Here is an 18275-nt window from a genome sequence, read left to right on the forward strand (position 1 = left end):
GTGTCAACTAAAGCCTTGTTTTTGAAACAAGGTTTACAGTTCCTCAGCGAAAACTCAACTCACATTATTGTGGTCAAGTTCACCTTCACTATGACACTGCTGATGTCTCCCACTGTCAGTCTGATTTCCTTTCCTGGCTGTGGTCTACCTGCTAAACCACTGCTGCCAACCAGCTAGAGTGTGCCTGCAGAAGCTCTTCTCCAGAAGCTTCTCAGAAATGCACGCCTGCGTTCTGGTCACAGAGACACCCGATACAGCAGTGTGGGTTACCTTGAACACAAGCTAGTCTAACATCCACTGAATGAGCCTGTCAACAGCTTTCTATCTTGGAAGGGCTGTTGCATAGCCTTCTTGCAAACACTCCCTGAGAGAACCAGGGGGTGCAGCTTGTCACACAGTGCTCCAGAGCCAAAGCTTTATCCACATGAGCATCCAGAGAGGACTGGTAAGCTATAGAAGACCAACAGAGCTCAGCATGCTCCAGGTTTTGCCACCAAATAGGTCGCATTAAAAAGGGTGATGATTCCATAGGTTCATGAGCTCATATACACGCATAGTGCTGTCCTCTCAACTCTTTCCTCTTGTCCTTTCAACACGGTATCACCCCTACCTCGCAGCAGCAACAGCTGCTCACAAGGATCTCCATCTCTGTCCAGCTCTGAACAGTGGATGATGTGCCAACACCAGTGGCCACTGTGAATCTAAACAGACTCCAAATGTGCACAGTTTTCAGAAATAAAACATTTCTTTAATTGGCAAGTAGAACACACATTACAGGTCATTAGTATTTTATAAACAATATTAAGTTACAAATACATGTTAAAAATTGCAGTTCATGGCAGCTAAAAGCTTGGAGTCCAAAATGCATCTCTGCAATGCTTCATTACTTCCCTTTCCCAGTCTGCTGGGTGAAGATGAATAAAAGATCATTATCATCTACTTAGGAGGTGGTCTACTATATACTCAAACAAAAAGAAAACCTCATTCCTAAGAGCATCACTAACAGAGGCATTCAAAGTACTTTAGCCATCTTAAATCATGTCAGATGCAATGAGGACACAGTTGAGAATTATTCTGTAACACTTTAAGCAAAGACACAGATATCTTCACATTAAACTGGTAGTTCAATGCTTTCTGTTCCAATTCAGCTTAAAACCAACACTAGCTTCTTTCCTACAGAAGCTTAAAGTCCATCATGCAAGGCTTCTGTGCCATCAAAGCTAGATGTTTGCAAATCAGACCCTTATACAGAGGAAAGTTATGGTGTACAACTAAACAGAATACATAAATATGTATCTTACATTTAGCAGATCTTTATTCCCCTCCTTAATGACTTTTGTTGGTATTAGTGAGATACGCAGCTCATCCCGTTTTCACTACAGTCAGAATATTAACAAGTTACCATAACATGTGTTAATATACTAAATACCCTTTAATAAGTCTCTTTTAAAAAGTACTTAAAAACATTTTTGGAAAAGTAGAAACCTATTTTCCAGAAAAGCAAGTGGTACTAGGATAGCATGGACTCCAGTGCTTAAACATTCTCTCAGAAAAACCCATCTTGAAGGCTTTCGTGCTGGGACTCAGTGTGTCTCAGCTGCCAGTCTCGTATTCTATTTATTTGTCCTTCTCGCTGTGGTGGCAAAAGGTCATCAAATCAGCTTACCTTGCCTTTCAGTTGTCTGACTTTCAAAGATTCCCATTCACCGGACTGCATAAGAGAGACATGTAGCTTTGACGTAAGTTCATTTCTTTCTTACTCATTATTCATGAGAGTCAGTTTTATTATACTGCTGAGATTGCATCTTCAAAACCGAAGTCTGCTGAATGTATCTGGAGAAATGACTTTGTATCTCAAAAATATCAAGAGTACCATTCAGATCTGAATTTCTATTAAAAATTGTGCACATTTAGCAAAATTATGCTGCTATAAAAGAAAAAGGCCTACTCCTTGACCTGCTCAGAATACAAGCTACAACGCAAGAGATTACAACAGAGGGTTTTTTTCTCTGCTTCTTTTCTAAATGCAGGCATTAAAAGTGTTACTAAGCTTTTCCTAAGAGAGCACACACAGGTGTGGCATAATATACATTAACCAGGAACAAAAAACAGTAACAAACAACCATTCTAGAAAATGCTGCATATTAGCAGCATGCTTGGTTTCCGAAACATAAGGAATTGCTTGGAAGTTGTCCAGATGAAGTCCACACACCTTGATCATTGAACTGATCACTAGATTCCAAGAAACCAAAGCAAATTTAAAAATACACATGACAACAACTGCCTAGAAGGCAGAGTTTTATCATCTGTCAATAACCAGATGAATAAAGTGCATAGCAACTATTATAACAGTTTCTTGAAAAGAGAATACGTTTAGCAAGTCTCAAAGTTTGTAAGCTTGACACTTATCCATACATTTTGCTACATGTGTGGCTTCCCTTTTGTTCTGCTGTTTAGCTTTACTGATCAACCTTTCAGCACTGTCCTGTGATTTCCTTTGCACTTCATATGGAATGTGCCGAGATCTCTGACTGCTGCCTGATGTATGTCTGGAAGCTCTTGTCACCAATGGGATGTTCTCTAAAAAATTAGAAAGAAAGGAAAAAATATTATATATATATATATATATAAAATTCTCTGTCAGGACAACAGAATGTCAGAACAGAACATTTTAAAATTCCTTATAGACCTTTCAAATATTGTGATAGCAATCCTAAGTCACAATCCTACTTTCTATGTGTTTGATGGGTTTTTTTTTGGCCATGAATATGGTGAAGGCCAGAACACGGGCAAGGAAAATATCATTTTCCCAGGACCGTTCTGCTGTTTGTACAACCCATTATACTTACTGGCTTCCGTATTTTGTCTTCTTAAATTTATCTCTCTTATATTGAGCATGCTCCTGCTCTAAAGTTCCAACACCTTCAATAATCAGCTTTAGTGTTTTATACGTCTCTTTAGGGTCATCAATGATGAATGTAGAATATTCTTCCTCTTCAGGTCCATCATACACAGATTTGCTGCCACAGGCCTCTGGAAAACCCAGAAATTACGGGAACAGGTATCAAATAGACAAGAGAAAAAAAAAACGAGACAAGAAGACTGAAAATACTCAGTCTAGGGCTCATACATTTCCTTGGTTTGCTTTTGCATGACAAGCATAGAACTGTGTCTGACAGCAACAGCAGAAGGAGCAGTTTGCTGTCCTTTGCTGGGCTGCTGGTAGGCACAAAGTCTGTCCCATGCCCATTCCCTCCTCCTTGTCTCATAAGGCAAGGGCAGTAAAGACATGCCTTGGTCCTTTGCTGAACAGGTAATGCTTTCATCTCAATTACCACTAGCAGAACCCCATGCACACACTTTGGGAACTCTGCCACAGGCCTAACTCTGCCACTGTGTTGCTGGTTTGGCCTGCAACAAGGTCAAATAATCACTTGTCAGGACAGGTTGCATCCCTGAGCAGCACATACAGCACTGTGCAACAGACTGAATTCAAAACAATCACAGGCTGAAGCAGTCACACAAGATGTTTTGCCACATCACCTCTATAAAAGATTAGAATCATAGAATAGTTAGGATTGGAAAGGACCCCGAGATCATCTAGTTCCAACCCCCCTGTTATGGGCAGGGACGCCTCATACTAAAGCATGCCACACAAGGCTTTGTCCAACCTGGCCTTGAACGCTGCCAGGGATGAAGCATTCACAGCCTCCCTAGGCAACCCATTCCAGTACCTCACCACCCTAAGAGTAAAGAATTTCTTCCTTATATCCAGTCTAAACCTCCCCTGTTTAAGTTTTAACCCGTTACCCCTTGTCCTGTCATAAAATAAGCATAATCAAAGTATGTCATGACTACTGCCTGGCTGCCTGCTTCAGGATAATATCCTAAAAGGCACAACTCATACTACCTTTTTATCCTACCAGGGAGCCTTCCTGGCTATGAGATGTGGACACTGATTACACGTGAACATTTGCAACACATTCATTATGTGATCTACTTCTGCATTGTAGCTGACAGTATTAGAAGAGGAGAGAGAATACTTTGCCTCTATTTTTCCCTAGCTTTCCAGCTTTACTACTGGCTCAGCCTCAGCTTTCAAGTTACCTTCTCTTGCTGCACTGTCTGTGTCAGACCTGTGTCCTTTTCCCGGACATTGAAACTCGATGCTGGCTCTGGCAGTGAGGATTCGGAACAGGGGAAAGCCAGGCATTTGTTCAGACAGCTCGGAAGTGGTGGGGATGTGAAGTTTGCAGCTGCATGGCAGCCAGGAATGGATTAAAGCGCTTTCCAACCCGTGTGTTTGACACCACTGGCTTATCTCATATTATAAAATAAAGTCCTATCTAAAGATCAGTGCCACAGTGAAGGCTTCCCTGCCGCTCCCTGTGCTAAATTGGTATTTCAAGTCTGGCAGCATGTACACCGGATACTTTTCTTGGCATGTCTACTAGTACTAACTTCCTCTGCTGCCTCTTCTTTCTTTTAGACTTTACATCAAATCTCTGCTCCCCTCAGCTCCCGAGAGTTTCCCAGCCAAAACTTTTCCACATTTCACAGACATCCATGGATCATCTTTTGCTGGTAATTACAAAAGAGTCTTCTTGAAGAAACTATGTGTATTCAGATCTTGGGATTTGAATCAGGCAATGTGCACATGACTTATGGTAACACAAAACCATACTTCACGGAAAATTAAACTTTACTGGTGCTTCTTTTCAGGATCAGCAAACTTCTGGTTTAATGCACACTTCAATTTGTTAATTCAGGGAATCCAAGAAATGCTCTGTGTCTGCACTATTTTAGGATGCTGTGGTTAAAACCTTATTTTAAACAACTATTATGCAAAGAACTTTGTACAGACTATGGGACTGAACACTGCACCAAAAATAGTTCACACAACTGCTTCAAGACAGCAGAAGGGAAAACAAGTCAAATAATGGCCACTGTGTTCTAGGATGTGATTCAGAAGGTTGGGCTAGCTAGAACAGCCAATTTTATATTTGCCTTGATAAGTGTATTGGAGATGCAATGATTTTCATCCTCACCTTGCATTTTCTCCAATTTTGGCATGTACAAGTTGAAAAGAGAGTAGATGCGCTCAGTTTCTCTATCTCCATCTATATCCAGTTGTATATTTGCTGGCAGGCCTCTGTACAACATCAGGAAGAGAGGCAGAAGTTAAACGCTTTATTATGGTATGAAAAGCACTCAACAAGAATAAACATTAAAGTGAGTACTCATGAAAGGCAATAGATTGTGTGTAATAAAGCTCAAAACTTCCAATTTTTCCCAAAAGAAAAGGCAGAGAAGTTCAAACTTCATTATGCCTAGATTTACTAGCATGCTTTCACTCTGATTTAAAGAGACTGTACCAGTATCCAGACATTTTGGTGAATTAGTCTGCTATAACCAGATGGAGGAGCCAAAGCACTGAACTCCCAAATGTCCAGGTCTTACATTCTGAGACTAACCATAGACTTCTTGCTTCCATCATTTGAGATGAAAATTGTTTCCCGCAAACCAGACAGTACCTCTTCACTTAGTAGAGGGCATGAGTGGTCCCCTTAGAAAAAGATCAGTTTAAAATTAAAAGTAGACGGTTGTCTCTTCCAATAATTTACAAACAAGATCTTAAAGAGATTTCTGACATTTTTAATGATAGATGATCAGAACCGAAGTATTTCATTCTACAGTCAACTCCTATCAATGCCCTGAACTCTAAAAAATCCAACATTTGACCAAGATAAGCAGATGCTGACAGAATAAACATTGCCTTTGAAAACAGCACACTTGGGAGATCTTCTTGGTAACTGCATACCTGCAAGTCATGCTGCAGAGACACACACACCCCTGGCAGTACCTAAACCAACAGTATGTTGCCAGTTCTTACCCTGTGCAGGGTGTGCAGCCAGGAGTATTGTCTGCAGTAGCTTTACAGCAAAGCCAGTGGCCATTCAGATAGGCAGAGGGATGGTACACTGTGAGTCTCTTCTTGTTGCATTGGCTCACTTTGGTGAGGATATCAATCCAGTCCTTGGCCTCTACACAATTATTTGCTTGGATATATAGGACTCTTCTTTCAGGCTGGATCACCTGGAACATCTGCAAATAAGGAAATAAGCCACAGAATAAACCAGCAGAATTTGATGGTGAACCTAAAGCTGGCTCAGACTGATGATTTATTAAAGGCAAAAAACAGCATGCTAAAAGAATGCATCAATAAATACATTTCAACACAAAATCGACCAGCAAATGTGCCCTCAAAACAAGACCTTTCACCTTGTACTAGGAATAAGATACTGTTCCTGTAGGAGATGATTTATAAACAGCTAATATCAACTTGCTGGTTGGGCCTCAACAAGATTTGTTGTCAGCCCCAGGGATGCAATTTCAGTAATACTACAGCTCCAACTTTTGGAAGGCTGACAGAGGAACTCAAAGCAGGGCTGAAAGGAAATGCTAGTCAGCAGAGGGCAGAAAAAAGGAAAACGAAAGTCTGGATCCTGCCTTAAGAGACAGCGCTGCTTTAATACTGCCATATCTCTAGGGTTTTAACACCTATTTCAGCATGATTCTTTCCTTTCAATAACTTCCATGCTTCTGCACCAATTACAGCTGCAATTAGCAAATCACAGCAACACAGTTTCTCTTTAATTGCTGTTGGGTTGTTCGAATAGTTACACATTAATTCTGTATGATGGGATGGGCACTAGAAAACTGAACTAAAACTAACCTGCCTATTCAGAACAGCTTGAGACCTAAAATGGCACAATCACATTTATTTTCCTCCTGTTGAAGACACAAGTTTCTGATGTACAGTCTTACTGCTTCATTAAACTGATCATGCACTGAAGATAACTAAGTTCAAGTTACTGATCTTAACTGCAAATTTTGAAAAAGCAAGTGCCAAACATCGTTATTTCATTAACTTTCTGCAAACACTTGATTTTAATGAGTTTTCTTCTCCCCCAGGTATTCTTAAATCCCCTCTACTCTTAATTCAGTTATTCAAGACACTGACATTACAGTGCCTATACTGTGCAGAGTATTATTTTCCAAATGGCAGGTTTCCCTGTGTTACTTTAAAAACAGGGGCACAAACCCCCCTTCCCCAGCCCTCCCCACAAAAAAAAAAAAAGAAAAAGAAAAATCCCACCAAAATTGAAATTCACTTTTGTGTATTACAAAGACCTGAAACATCGGCCTGAATTCAGCTGGTCAGGAGAATGTTGCAGACTGACACCAGCAGCAATCTCTTCTTCCCTCGTGACTCCTTTAGGTGCACATCATTCAGAGTAGCTTGTAAATATACTTGCTAATTTGCAAACGGTTTAATTATAACATCTCTTCTAACAGGAAAAGGAAAGCTGCAACAGTCATTCCCCTGGATTTAGTACCTCCATGAATGTCAGACAATAATTAGTAAGGCACAACACACAACAGAGGAGTAGGACCTGCTAGTGTAATCAGCCCAGAACTGCCAAAATACACACCAAAGACAGTAATTTTAATAAAGCTTTTTAGGACATAACTGTCAATTTGAGTCTGGATAATAGGGAAGGAAGGAATGAGGAAGACTGGATCATGCGGCTCAATCCTTCATTAATACAGCTAGAGGAAAAAGAATTTTAATGTCCTGCTGGGGTCAATGGAGCCTTCTGCATTACAACAAAGGAACACATTTAAGGAGTATGGCTTTGTGTAAGGGGATACCAACCTAAGTGAACTAACATATGGCAACTGTTAGTGAGAAGCCCACAACTAAGCCAAGAATTTCAAGTGGTTGCAAGACCTCTACAGTAACAAACCTACCAGCTGCTTCTTAAACAGTAGAGAAGACCTGAACAGTACTTAAAGCCACACCACCTTCCCCCTCAAAGAATGCTTAAGGAAGATGAAGGCTACTGGCCATACTGCCAGACAGGCAGATTTATAAGGAGTAAGATACACTTGGTGCAATTCAGAGCACAGATACATAGGGAGCATGTATAGAAAATGTGAATCTTTAATCACACTTAGCACTTACGATGGAATATCCATCGCAAATACATCTGCCATGGTGTTTTAAGAATTCTCTTCTTGCTGCAGTAGTCTATCTATATATGGCAAGATATATGGGAATATATTAGCATGGGAAGGTGATAATGGTATTTTCTACTGTTTATGGAAAGACTCTGAATCTTACTTTCCAGAATGGATGCAGTCACTCTCGTTTCCCAGGTAATAGTGAATTTAAGCAAGCAAAATAGCACACCATTTCTGATTTTAACAACAATGGGACGCTAAAGGAATAATAAATCTTCACAATAAAGGGATATTTTGGATGCATTCTAGCCCAGCAGACTCAGCATAAGTTAAAGACTGCTGTCACTGAGGAGTTGATCAGAATTACAGCTCAGCTCCTCCCCACACAGTATATTTTATCTTAACGGTGTGGCTACTTTTAGTTCAATCAAGTTATGTTGCAGAGTACAGTTGGCAGCATTCATTGTATGTTACAGCTGCCTTCTGATAGCTTGAAAACTATTTTTCAGCTTACTTACTTTTGCTTATGTAATTAACAAGGGTTATAAACACAAGAGCCAGCTACAGTACAAGGAAGATGTGCTCTAAGAAGCAAGTGAACTAAAATTTGTTCCATCTTTAAACAGAGAGATATGTGCTACCAAAATAATACCTGAGACAGGGAAAATAGTCAAGCACTTTGTTACAGGCACTTAGTGCTGTTTGAGGAACCTAATATCTAGGGCAGGTTTGATCACTGCCCTGCATGGCGTCCACAAACAGTGAAGATATCAGGAAAGACTTGAAGGCAGAAAAGGTAAACTCACAACCATTTATGTATGTAAATAAGTCTGTACTAGATGCATGTTTAGAATTGGAAAACACTGAGTTGTTTTTCTGTTTATTTTTAAATAAAACTTTTTAAAGTCTGTACTCAGCTTTACAGGCAGAAAAGTACAAAAAAGACTCCCAACATCACCTAAACTGGTCATGTCCAAGAACTGTTCTTACACAATGAATGGCATGTATCACATACAGCTGGCAGTAGTGTTCCATGCAAGAGAAGTACAGCTTTATTTTATTCCCTAATGTGGCAATCAAAATGCTAAACCATACTAGCACAGCACAGATGTTGCTTTGGCACATGACCTAACCCAAATACATAAGCACTGGAAAGATGTGATCCGTCACAATTATAAGCAGCCAGTTCCTTTCCAACAGAGAGGTCTGACAGAAAGGGCAGGGACTTGATCATCTTACCTGTGTCTGACATTATGGAGCCCAGACAGCTGATCAGCAGTGGTCAGTACTGAGTGTGCTGCAGATCATGAAATCCAAGGACTGCTGACTGGGCTGTTAAGAATCTGAATGGGTTGTACTTTTGGAAACTCCTGCTACTATATACAGAACAAGCAGCTGTGGTTGTACATCTTTTGATAGAAATCCAATCCAGGTTACAAAGGGAAAAAGGCAATTTAGCTGGTGGGTCTAGACCAGCCTAACAAGTACATTAATGAAGATGACCTACTTACATTTTTCATTTTAAAGGATTCCTCCTCCAGTCTTTCCACTGCAAGAATGTTTTCAATTGGAATGCTACACAGAGGGTGATCACCTGCAGAACAGACACACAGAGATACTGAGCAACTGGTTCACAACTCAGCTTCACCCTCTGCCCTTATTTTAAGGGCTGATTCAGTTCCTTTGTAGATCATTTTGACTCCACAAGAAAAAAACCTCTTTCATTCAGCAGGGGTTTACTAGCATGGTCCTTAAGCATTATCTTAAGTTCATTTCTGTTTCCAGCTGCATTACGTTATGCTAGCAAATCTCTTAGAAACTCACTACTGCAGGAGGACACAGTGCATTTCCTGAGAGGGTGACAATGAAAGAAATCATTCCTGTCAGCTCAACAGAACTAGCTTGGTGGTGGCGATGCAAGATCTCAAAGTTGAGTGTGAAACAATAACTGGCATGATCCGAACATGTTTCCTTATCTTTCTCATTCCCTATGTGTTTATATAATAGAAGGAAGTGGTATTCGTTGTGTACTACTGAACAGACAATTTGTGAAAAGCACAATCCTTAATATTAGGCAACATTAAGTGAACACATTTTTGCAAGTTCAAAGCTTACAGGCAAATCTCTTCCTACTGCAGCCAGCTGTGCCAGGGCTAAAAAAACAAGCAGAGATGCATCTGAGAATGTTCAACACTCAAACTCCAGCATAACGTATGTGTATCCTGAGTTTTGTTTCCTTGGACAATCTGCTAGGTAACCATGAAACCTCTTCAATATGATGATGTTGCTAACTGATATCAGACAAATATTGTGACATTTTCTGCTAATTTATAGGCTACTGTGCTATCCAAGAATCATTTTAACAGTCAGTATAGCATACTAAAAAAGGGCAAGAACATACAGGCTTATAGACTTGCCTGCACTATGCCTTCTACTGTTACAGATCTAGATCTCAGTCTTCTGTTCTTACACAATCCTTATGAGTAATCTGTGCTTTAATGCATCAAAAAAAAGACTGGCAAACCTTTGTTACCTTTGCTTTTCTGGTACGTAAACTCATGGTTTGTGAGGCGAAACCATCTTTTCTTGAAGTTTTTCATGCCGAATCGTTTTCTACCTTGTGCTCTCTTGATCATGAACCTAGTAAACAGGACAACAGTTGTTAACAATACACTGGATTTTATATATACATGCATACAAATATATGCATACATATATTTACTTATATAGATTTAGACCTATATGCATATATACATACACATACACAATGACACTTGCAAAGCTTTAGGAGGGCGCACACAGTGTTTTCTAATTATTGAGGCTTTGTATAGACCCGTAAAGGAAAGTCCAACTGGGACAGGTTTAGCACACCTGTTAGTTAAGCCTATCCTTTTCCCAGATTTAGGTAACAGGCAAGATCTGTAGCTTGACTTGCAGGCTACATAGGGGCTCTACTTAGTTGAACTGCAGTTTGTATGCTTTCCTCAGCTAAATCCAGTTAAATTATTTCCTACTACAGCAAAAAAGGACAGAACATGGTTAGTACTGCTCTGCTAAGCTTGACCTGTTAATTCTACAAGCTTTTCTAATTTTATTTTTTTAAAGCTGTGAGAAAGCCTAAAAGATTGAGAGTAAATTTAATAATTAAAAGGTAGGTGGTCAAGCCTCTGGAGCACAGGGACTGTATCCTTACATGCTTTAGTCACTCTGAAGCTCTAGAAAGAAACCCAGGATGTTCCACACCTCCATTTGCAATTGCACATTGATGCTACAGTTGGAAACACATTTTCAGTAACATACAAAACCATCTGATGGCTGAAAGTTTTATGCCCTAGCCCTCCTTTTTTTTGCAGAGGAGGGGCATTCATTTAGTGAATTGCCAGTTTTAATTAATTTCAAACTTGAATTAGCTTACAAGAAACTGTGAGATATCCACCACCTTCCTAACGACTAAATCAGTCCAAAAGCTTCAAAGTGACTTTGGAAAGCCTAGTGATATCATACTGCTTAGCATCATTCCTGGTTAAAAACAAAATGTGTATGCATATGCAATAAAGAGTTGGTAACAGCTACTCTACACACTACATTAACTATTGTGCCAAATACAGAATTGTATAATGGAGTAAAAACTACTTACTACAGAGTAGTTTTTATCAAGTAGGAAGACAATATACAGCACAAAGAGCACACGGAGAGAACAGCAAACAATTTGGTTGAAGATTTTCAATAGCAGATCTAAAATGCTTGGAAGAGCTAATACTATTTCTCACTTCTGGTATCTCCAGTCAAAAACTGCATTGTATCCAACTGAACCGAGGTCTGTCTAAAGCTCAAAGATAAACCCAAGTTCCTTTAGACTTTAACTGTTTTGTAACCAGCTGGGCTGATGTCTGCTGCCCATTTCGAGTTGTCTGGACAAAAGCTGACAAGGATCATATAGAGCAACAGATTCTTTTTTTAAGTCAGCTATAGTTACACACCTCTCATTCTTAAAATGGTCAGACAGTTACTGTCTCAGTCCCTATTCTTGGATTATCCAAGAAATATTTAATAAAACCATGTGATTCAGGTCACCACCATGCCCACTGGTGGTAGGCTTCATATTTTAAGGTTAAGGCAAATTTCAAGAGAAAAGCAGATATCCTTGGGCTGAACAACATGCTCTTTAAGTTAGTTTCTCTTCCTTCCCATGCCAACACTTAAAAGGTGACTTAAAACTGCAAACTCGTACACAGCTGCTTCTTTGAAACAAAAACTCCATAATGCAGAGCTAGAAGCACATTCCTAATTAATTTCTTCATAGCTGACATAGCCAAGAGGAGAACATGCTTCTATTTCCCACAGATAGATGACAAGCATTCTAAGCCAAAGAAGTTATAAGTCAATTCTTTGTTTCTAACATTCACAGAACATGTGATAAATCACAGCAAACAGTTAGAAGCACAATGGGGAAAAAAGTCTAAGGTTAAGCCCATTTCAGTGGGTGGGTGCTTAGAGATCCTGCTTCTGCTCATGTTTATGGCAGACTTGAATTTGGATCTGCCTTAGTCTTGTTTGGAAGCATCAACACACCCCTTTCACCTACAAGAATGGCAGGACTAGTTCTCTTTTTAATCTCCTTTCTTTTGGAAAGAACCAGGCAGTGAGGTGTTAAGCAGCAATGGCATGATGAACGCCAGCAAACCCAAGTGCCAGTGACTAATCTTTGATATTGTACGTTCACTCAAAAGTACATACACTATAGCCTTCCATCTAGATATTCTAACAGAAGCAAGATAGATTAAAAAAACAAAAGCAAACAAAAGCATTGCAAATCCAACCAGAAACCCCACTAACCAGCCAATAAGTGTGGAAAAGAATCAGATCAAAGGCTGTGAAAATTCCCACTCACTCCCCATGATATAACATGACAATAATGCAAAATGTCAGGAAAAATAGACAGCTGAAGGCCACTCCTTAACCCTGAGAATAATTTACATGAATGCTACTTAGAAGTGCCTAGTTTTCTCATTTCTTTTGTATGGCCACTTCTTAATCATTTCCATTAAGTTCATCAGGATCTACACACTGAATATTAAGCAAATCTCAGTGCTTCTTGAAGCCTCTGCCTACAGATAAAAGTATTTTATTTTCATCAGGTTTTTGTTTTAACAAAGGGGGGGGGGGGAAACGAAACAAAACCAGTGTTGTTCAACGTCAAGAAATACAACAAAATGTTCTCTGCTGGGCTGATACAAGCATTTCAGGATTGTTAAAGAGAGTACTTCCTCCCCAGAGTTAAGTGAGACAAGTCTATAGCTGCGAAGGAAGGACATGCTGTCAGCCAGTAGCTACAGCAAAGCACCAACTGCTCCTACCATCTTACCTGCATGAACTATTACCATCAACTTTCTTTACTGTTAGTTTTAGAGTCCTTACAACAGCAGCCACAGGCCGAGCAAGGAAAGACAGAAAAAGAATCAGACAGGAGCAAAAGAAAGACAGGCAGAAAAAAAAATAGAACGTTTTAGAGTTAGAGGGAAAATGTCACAAACTATACATTTATTTTCAAAAACAAAAGAATGATAAATGTACAGAATTAAAATAGACAAACTTGCTTCTAGGGACAGATGAAGTGAACTGCAGAGATTAACTGGAAGAGGTAGTCATGTCTTCACCAAAAACCTAGTTTTTGCATTACTTAGGGCTACCATGAAAGCTTACTTTCAAGCAGCAGTTCAGCTTACTGAGCTCTGACAGGACGAATTTAGACTTTTTATTTTCTTCCTCCCAGCTCAAAGAAGCCGTTTTCACTGTGCACTTAGATGATCTTAAGAACACAGTTTCTGTAACACAGCACAGGTCAGCCACTGGTATCTAGAACTAATATGGCACATGGAACATGCTTCCAAAAAAAAAAAAAAAAAACAAAAGGTACTAAAAGGAGAAACTGTTCCAAATGCATCACAATTTTTCCTCGTAATCACCATGATAATGATTAGCATATGGATCTTATAGGGCAGCAAAAGCATATTCTGCTTGAAGGATTAGCCCTCACTAAGGTGTTCATTATCTGCCTTCATAGTGGAATTTTACAGCTTTTGTTCACTTGAGCTCTGGAAAAAAAGAAAAATCAACTTGATTTTAGCAAAATGCTGATTTAAGTTTATTTTGCCTTTGCTGTGCTAATTAAGTTCTACAGGCTTCTTTTTCCCCTGCTTATTTCAAAGCATACTTAATTTAAGATGTTTAAATCAAATGAAAAAGATGTTAAAATCAGCTACAGCAGCCACAGAGAGTAGAAATAGGAACACATGAATCTTCCTGCATTCTTCTCTGAACGCATAGATGGAATAGGAGTGGTGGAAAAAAAAGATAGCTGCCTTAGAATAGTAGCAAGCACACAAGTAGAGGGTTTTGTTGCAGACACATGCTTACCCTTCTTTAAGCAATATAGGTTGCTCTATGCTCTTGTGATCTCTTCTTCCCGAAGATGAAATTAAATCTAGAAACTAAAAGGTGAACAAAAAGCAGATATAAAAATGACAGGACTGCACTACCCAAATTAAAATCTACAGCACACAGCTACAAGAAAATATTGTAAAAGTAGTTAAACAGAAGGTAACAGCAGAAGCTTGAGGAATTTGGGAGGTTTCCTTGGTTGTAAACTAAAAATAGCACAAATGTGCTTAAGCAGAATGACTGTAGATGACAAACTCTTCTTGTGCTTCTCCTTTGTTATACATTTCTTTCAATTCCTTTTGTACTAGGCAATTTCATCACAGAAGCACACACGTCTCAAGCTCTAAGCAGCAGCTTGCTAATTCAACATAATTATTAAGTAGAAACAGATCCAGAGATTCTACTACTGACATTCACATAATTTAATATAAGTTTCTTGAATATTAATCAGTCTGCTTCTTCCAGCACATGGTTCCTGGTTTACAAACAGTTTGCATTACATTATAGGACTCTGAGCATCAGCTTCAACACACAGCAGGATTTTCAGAACACCCACATGCATTACTTACATTTTTTACTGCATCTGCATATTTCTGCTCATTAAAATAGTCATAAAAAGTAGCCATGTAGGATTCCTTGAAATTGGCCTGAAATATAAAGCCAAAACCATGCATATCATAATAGAGTTTATACAGAAAATATTATTGTTAACAGCAGTAGACCATGAGACAAGCCACTTTAGATAAGAGTTTCTTTTCTGGCCAGAGGTAAAATAAGCAAATGGCTACTTTCATGTATTTTTATTTTGAAAAGATAGCAGAATGCATTTCAAATGTGCAGTAACTACAGTTAACAATGCATTCCTCAAAAGCTTAGAACTTCTGATTCAGCTTTTAATGTTGGTCCTAAAAGAAGCTGGCAAAGTGTGAGAGAAAGAATTATATTGTCTCAAAGGATTCATAAGTAAGATACAAATTTATCTACAGCTGTCTGTGTAAATTCTAACAAGACCACCAGCAACCCCAAATTACCACCAGATGCAGCAGTGTGGTGCCTTAGATATATAAGGTTTATTTCAAACAGATACCCAGAGCATGGGCATCTAGATCTAATCTCACCATTGACTCTCAGAAAACTAAACTGGTACAAAAAGAGAAGCATAGCCCTTCCCCTTACTGGTGAGTTCTTCTCAGTTGAGCTTTACAATGCTGAAACAATCTGTAAAGCCCTGTCGAGCTGCTATCATGTATATCTGCAGCAAGTAGAGAACTTCACGGGTTCTCCTGATCACTGCCTTTCTTCCAGAAGGAAGGAATGAAAAGCCCTGGAACAGACTTCTGGGTTGGTCACACAATTTTACTTTACTGAAATCTAGTTCAGATTAAGAAAGATTTAGTTTTCCTGTGAGCATGAGAGGCTTATAATCAAAGCAAACATAAACCAGTTTTGTATAAGCCTAGTGCAACTCAAGCATTTTAAAGGCTTAATTACAGTAAGTGATAAAAGATTAAAAAAAAAAAGGAAATCACTTTCCTAAATTAAGCCTTTAAATGAAAACGACATACTTACAGATTTAGATTTTGATAGGCTGCCAAGTGTTTGAATGGTTTTAGAGATAAGAGTCAAAGTTCGAGAAGTCTGAGGATCCTAGGAAAGGGAATAATATTATACAGCTTAGCTATTTAAAACATGAAATTGAGAAAGGTAAACTACATTTCTTCTTTCTTACTTAATTTTAAGAAAAGTAACATAAAATTAGAAAAGATGCAATAAAATATCAGAGAAATAAAGTTGCTTTCTTAAAAGGCTTTGGACTCTTAAACCCTCACACTTCATAGCTACCCCACTGCTCTTCAGAGAACCAAAGACTATCACTTGCAATACAAAAACACAGATTTCTATCTTGAAGACAGTCCAGGTCTTCCCTACCCCAGTAAGAACCAGAAATCTTGAATGAGTTGCTTAAGATCCAAAACATTTTCAACATTGCTGACAACCCAGCATTAATGTAATGTGGCAAAAATGAAGCAGTGACAATCTTTTTCACAGCAGATTAGACCGTCTTTGTTTGTCTTTAAATTTCACTGTTCTTCCCATACTCCCAACTTCTTCACATACTCAGTCATTCAACATATGCTTCATATCCAAGACAGACACAGCAGATCTTTAAACTAACAAAGGTACTTCTCCTAAAGGCTATTAAAAGAACTGAAGTAAGAATCTTCATAGACAGACTATGGTGACAGAACCATATACATAGCTAAAAAAAATGATATGGTACTTACTGGATGGTGTGGTGTAAGCTGAAAGAGGTTTGGAGAAAGAATGGCAGGAGCAAAGAATCTCAGGAAAATAAAGCTGCTGACAGCTGTGTACCTTACATCTAGGTCACCTATTAAAAAAAGACCTCTACTCAGCATTTCAATAATCCTTCCTTAAAAAACTTCAGAAATTATCAGAATCCCTTCAGAAAGCTAACTCAAGCATGTGCTGGAAGTGTCTGTATTTGGAATTACAGGATGAACTGATGGAGGATTTGGAGCCAGAGATCTGCCAGCATAAACCAAGGAATTGTTAATGACAGGCTTTTAAAAAAAAACAAGTTCATGACACAGGCTATGAGAACACCATTCACTTTTCCACTGCACAGGGAATTTCACATAAACATCCACTATTCCATCAATACAACTGAAGTATGATGAATAATTTACATACTTTATGAAAGGCTCAGCACTGAGGCCAGCTCTAGGTAATCTAGTTAGAGCCCTGAGCACAAGTGCTGTAGAGATTCTTAATATATCTATCCCAGTTGGTACTTAAGAAAATACATTTAATATAAAATAAGCAGTACACAGCACAGTCAATGGCTTTCTGCTTGAGCTTCTCTAGTATGAAGTGTTTGTTTAAAAGCTGAACTTGAATTATTCTCTCTTAAAACTTCCTTATTGTAATCTGCCTCACTTCATGAAAATGCACAGGTTGGTCATTAGGCTCAATTCCAGTTCTATATTGTTCTCTCATTCTTGCAGAGCCAAAATAACTAGGAGAGAGCAGAAAGAATTCTCTATTGACAGCCAGAAAACATTTGCAGCACATGGCAATGAGCTTGCAATAGGTCAAATAATTTACAGATTGGCATATGAACAGAAAATAATTCAGCTGCATGGAGCCTGCAGAATGAGCCATGACAACAACCTGAACATTTGAAGACTGAGCATACTTTGCAAATATTGAAACATACATACCATCATAACGCTCTTTTTAAATGCTGTTTTCCTTGGAAAGATATTTAAAGAAAACTCATACAAAGCCATATTCTTTGCTGTTTTTTAACTTGATTATTCCTTCCACATTAATACATACTCCAATGGTATTTTTGATAAGCTGCTGCTCAATTATTAAATCCACCATGGATAGTGCACACTGCTAGACTACACCTACATTGAAAAGCTATCAGTGATGCAAAATAAAACAATATATAGAAACTTACCTTGAAACCGTTTGGCAGCTGATTCTCTCAGTGAAAAGAAAATATCGCACATCACTGTAGGGCAGCTTACACCAGATTTTGTAATTACAGTAAAAATGCGATCAACATATTGCCTCAGATTTTCCTGAAAAAAAAGCAATGATTATGACAATATTAGTATCACTTTCTGATATGGAAAGCTGTGTTATTCCTGGGTTTATTCATAAGGGCATCGCTAAAAGATTCCCACTTCAAAACAACCTCACACTCAATGATACTGTCTTTGTTAAGTGCACATATTCAAGTACAAGAGTAAAAATATTATTCCATATCAAGT

At 38.7% G+C, this 18275-nt stretch overlaps 1 protein-coding gene across 1 annotated transcript in view; it reads right to left on the bottom strand.

The window, feature by feature from the left end:
* Positions 1-726: 726 nt before the first annotated feature.
* Positions 727-18275, bottom strand: part of RASA3 (RAS p21 protein activator 3) — a 131935-nt gene continuing 114386 nt past the window's right edge. Inside the window, exons 14-24 of the mRNA XM_034074338.1 lie at positions 17960-18083; positions 16755-16861; positions 16039-16116; positions 15039-15116; positions 14446-14519; positions 10562-10668; positions 9540-9622; positions 5894-6105; positions 5049-5152; positions 2850-3033; positions 727-2580 (exon numbers count right to left, since the gene is read on the bottom strand). Of these exons, the coding sequence (XP_033930229.1) occupies positions 2505-2580; positions 2850-3033; positions 5049-5152; positions 5894-6105; positions 9540-9622; positions 10562-10668; positions 14446-14519; positions 15039-15116; positions 16039-16116; positions 16755-16861; positions 17960-18083 (1227 nt within the window). The 3' untranslated portion in view covers positions 727-2504. The remainder of the gene's footprint in view (positions 2581-2849; positions 3034-5048; positions 5153-5893; positions 6106-9539; positions 9623-10561; positions 10669-14445; positions 14520-15038; positions 15117-16038; positions 16117-16754; positions 16862-17959; positions 18084-18275) is intronic.

Source organism: Melopsittacus undulatus, chromosome 2 (genome assembly GCF_012275295.1).
Source record: "Melopsittacus undulatus isolate bMelUnd1 chromosome 2, bMelUnd1.mat.Z, whole genome shotgun sequence".
Taxonomy (NCBI): domain Eukaryota; kingdom Metazoa; phylum Chordata; class Aves; order Psittaciformes; family Psittaculidae; genus Melopsittacus; species Melopsittacus undulatus.